General features: G+C 37.9%; 1 protein-coding gene across 1 annotated transcript in view; it reads left to right on the top strand.

The window, feature by feature from the left end:
- Nucleotides 1-3,307, top strand: part of LOC106880759 (cytochrome P450 3A8) — a 55,316-nt gene that overhangs the window by 28,375 nt on the left and 23,634 nt on the right. The window contains exon 4 of the mRNA XM_014930857.2: nucleotides 887-983. Within this exon, the coding sequence (XP_014786343.1) occupies nucleotides 887-983 (97 nt within the window). The remainder of the gene's footprint in view (nucleotides 1-886; nucleotides 984-3,307) is intronic.

The raw sequence follows: 3,307 nt of genomic DNA, 5'->3' as shown, positions 1-3,307 counted from the left end.
ACGTTTTGTTTGCAATGTCCTGTACCCAGATATGCACCTATATATACAGGTAGACGTAGGTATGCACACACCTGTACGTATATATGCATATACTCATTTATTATTTGTTTTTACATGACCGAACGCCAGCGTCACCACTGTTGTATATATATATATATATATAATAGAAATATTAATATAATAGAAATATTAATACGGCAGCGGTACTGGATATTAATAGTTATCGCCAAGCCAACATGGCAGTCCCAAAAATAGGACGAATGCTGCCATTATCATGGACACAGATTCGTGTGTCACATAGCTAGCTAGAAGCAATGGTCTCTTGGAGGTAATCAACGGCAGCATTCGTTCTATTTTTGGGACTGACATGTTGGTTTGGCAATAACTATTAATATAGATATATGCATGTATGTGTATTTGTATGTGTATGTTTGTATATGTATGTAATGTATGTACATATGTGTGTGTGTATATATATATATGTATGTATGTATATATATATATATGTATGTGTGTGTGTATATATATGTATGTGTGAGTGTGTGTGTGTGTGTGTGTGTGTGTGTGTATATATATATATATATATATATATGTAATGGACTTCTTTCAGTTTCCACTTACCAAATTCACTCACAAGTCTTTGAGTGGCCCAGAGCTATAGAGGAACACTTTTGTCCAGGGTGCTGCATTGTGGGACTGAACCCAGAACTTTGTATCTCCATCTATCTTTTGCTTGTTTCAGTCATTTATCTGTGGCCAAGCTGTGGCAATGCCTTGAAAGGTTTAGTTGAATAAATTGACTCTGGTACTTTTTTTAGCATTTGGTATTTATTCTGTCAGTCCTCTTTTGCCAAACTGCTTAGTTATATATTTTTTCCGTTTTTAGCTTTTATCTTGGAAGACAGCCAGCACTGCTGATTGGAGATCCAGAGATGTTGGAACAAATAATGGTGAAACAGTTCCATAACTTCACAAACCGATATGTAAGTTAGTTTATTATTTCAAACATTAACTCTTTAGCTGTCAGATTTCTTTGTCAAATTTATTGCATATTTATTCACCTTGTAGCTTCAAGATACCAATGATGTGTTTGTATATTTTTAGAATTACATTGTGGGGTAGCTGTGAGAGATTGAATCTTGTGAGTTTTAACATAAAACAAGGAGAATATTTGGGCTGGATAGGGTAAAGACCCACTCCGGGGTCTAGACAGTTCCTCTCTGAGGCACAAGTCGAGGTGAGGTTTTTTATGGAAGCCCAGCAGTCGTCCATGCATACCAGCCTCCCCTCTTAATACTATTATATGTATGTAGAGTAAAGGTAAAGACCCCCACTTGGGTCATGAATGACCATGAGATTGCACCTAGAAAGTCCCCCCTCTGAGACACAAGTCTGGGCAAGCTTGTTTATGGAAGACCAGCAGTCGCCCACGCATATCAACCTCTCTTCTCCATGCCACCAGTGTTACCCACGAGAAAGGCAAAGGGGCCGACACAGCCTGGCACCAGTGACGTCGCAGCTCATTTCTACAGCTGAGTGAACTGGAGCAATATCGAATATAGTATCCTGCTCAAGAACACAACACACTGGAATTGAACTCACTACCTCATGATTGTGAGTCTAACGCTCTAACCACTGAGCCATGGACCTTCACAGGATATGACTTGCTTAAATACTAAAGGGTTAAGGTGGTGAGCTAGCAGGATTGTTAACATGTCAGACAAATGCTTAACAGCATTTTTCCAGCTCATCATTTCAAGTATTTTGCTCAAAAACTCAACACATCACCTGGTCCAAAAACCATAATTTTATGATCATGAGTGAAACACACAAACCACTGAACCACGGACTTCCACACGCACTCACACACACTCACACTTTCTCTCTCTCTCTCCCTCTCTCTCACACACTCACACATATATTGCTACACAGATATTTGTGAAATACCTCCAAGACCCATAAACCAGATGTGGTGGTTGGTTTGGGGCCTCCATTTACAAAGAATCCAAGCTCTACTTTTCTATTCAATCCTGTCTGATGATTGTAAATTTACCTCTCCAAAACTTGATGGTTCTACTGTATGAAACCATCAGGTAAGATAAATCCAGTCACTAAATGTGGATGAAACCTGTGGAAGACTAAAATCCAGGAAGATGTGGGAGAATATGGTGAAAAATGACCTTCAGATGTTGAGATGCACAGAGAAGATGACAAAGGCCTGAGATGGTTGGCTATTTGCTGTGCTTGAGAAAACTCATTCATCTAAGTAAAAACAAGGCCCTTAAGGTATCTTATGTCTATGCCTCAGTGCACAATCTGTCCCTAACAAATTTCTCCCCACAATTCATTTTCCTAACACCTCTTCCCTCCATCCTTGTTTATCACTCAGAGTTGTCCCCTCCTCTCCATCTCCTACTTTTGTGAACTTACCTTCCCACTCAGCCTATCCAAATTCTGTACCCCATCCTTTATATATACCTCCCTGTAGCATCTTCACCATCTCCTCTTTCTCCCTTTTCTCTCTTTTTCCAACTGGGGTAGCCATGAAACTCCTCTCTACTGCAACATATCTGTTTTCTTTTCTTCTGTCATAATTCAACTTCTCACCACCCAACATAAAACCACCTCCCTCACTGCTACTCTCCACCAACCTTAGTTGAGGTATCTTCTCTTGCAAATTATTTAGCAACCTCACTGATGCTGGTGCCACATATAAGAAAAGCACCCAGCACACTCTGTAATATGGTTGGAGTTAGGAAGGGCATCCAGCCATAGAAACCATCACCAGCTCCTGTCTAACTGTCCAGCATGAAAAACAGGTATTTAATGATAATGATGATATAGGTAAAAGTAATAAGTGTGTGTCAATAAATATGTTTAATTTATATTTGAATAAAACAAGTTTTGTTTGTTTACATAGAAGGTAAATATTTCTATTATATATTAATGTAAGTGGAAATAAGGATACAAAATATGTTGACGCTTGAAAAAATGTTTTCATATAAAAGTTTGGGTGTGAAAATATTTGTGAATGTTTCCAGAAAGTAAGTTTAACACAAAAGAAACAAATTTTACTAGAAAGATATTGAATAAATAATTTTTTTTTTTTTTGTATGAAAAATGTTTTATTGAGTAAAATTTAAGCAAATGTTTAAATTAAAGAAGTTTTCGCACGAGAAAGAAAAACACATTTTGCAAACTAAGTTTCCTTATTTCTTTACTGCCCACAAGGGGCTAAACATAAAGGGGACAAACAAGGACATACAAACGGATTAAGTCGATTATATCGACCCCAGTGCGTAACTGC

Source organism: Octopus bimaculoides, chromosome 26 (assembly GCF_001194135.2).
Source record: "Octopus bimaculoides isolate UCB-OBI-ISO-001 chromosome 26, ASM119413v2, whole genome shotgun sequence".
Taxonomy (NCBI): Eukaryota; Metazoa; Mollusca; class Cephalopoda; order Octopoda; family Octopodidae; genus Octopus; species Octopus bimaculoides.
Note: the sequence above shows the minus strand (reverse complement) of the source record. Positions and strands in the feature narration are given on the sequence as shown.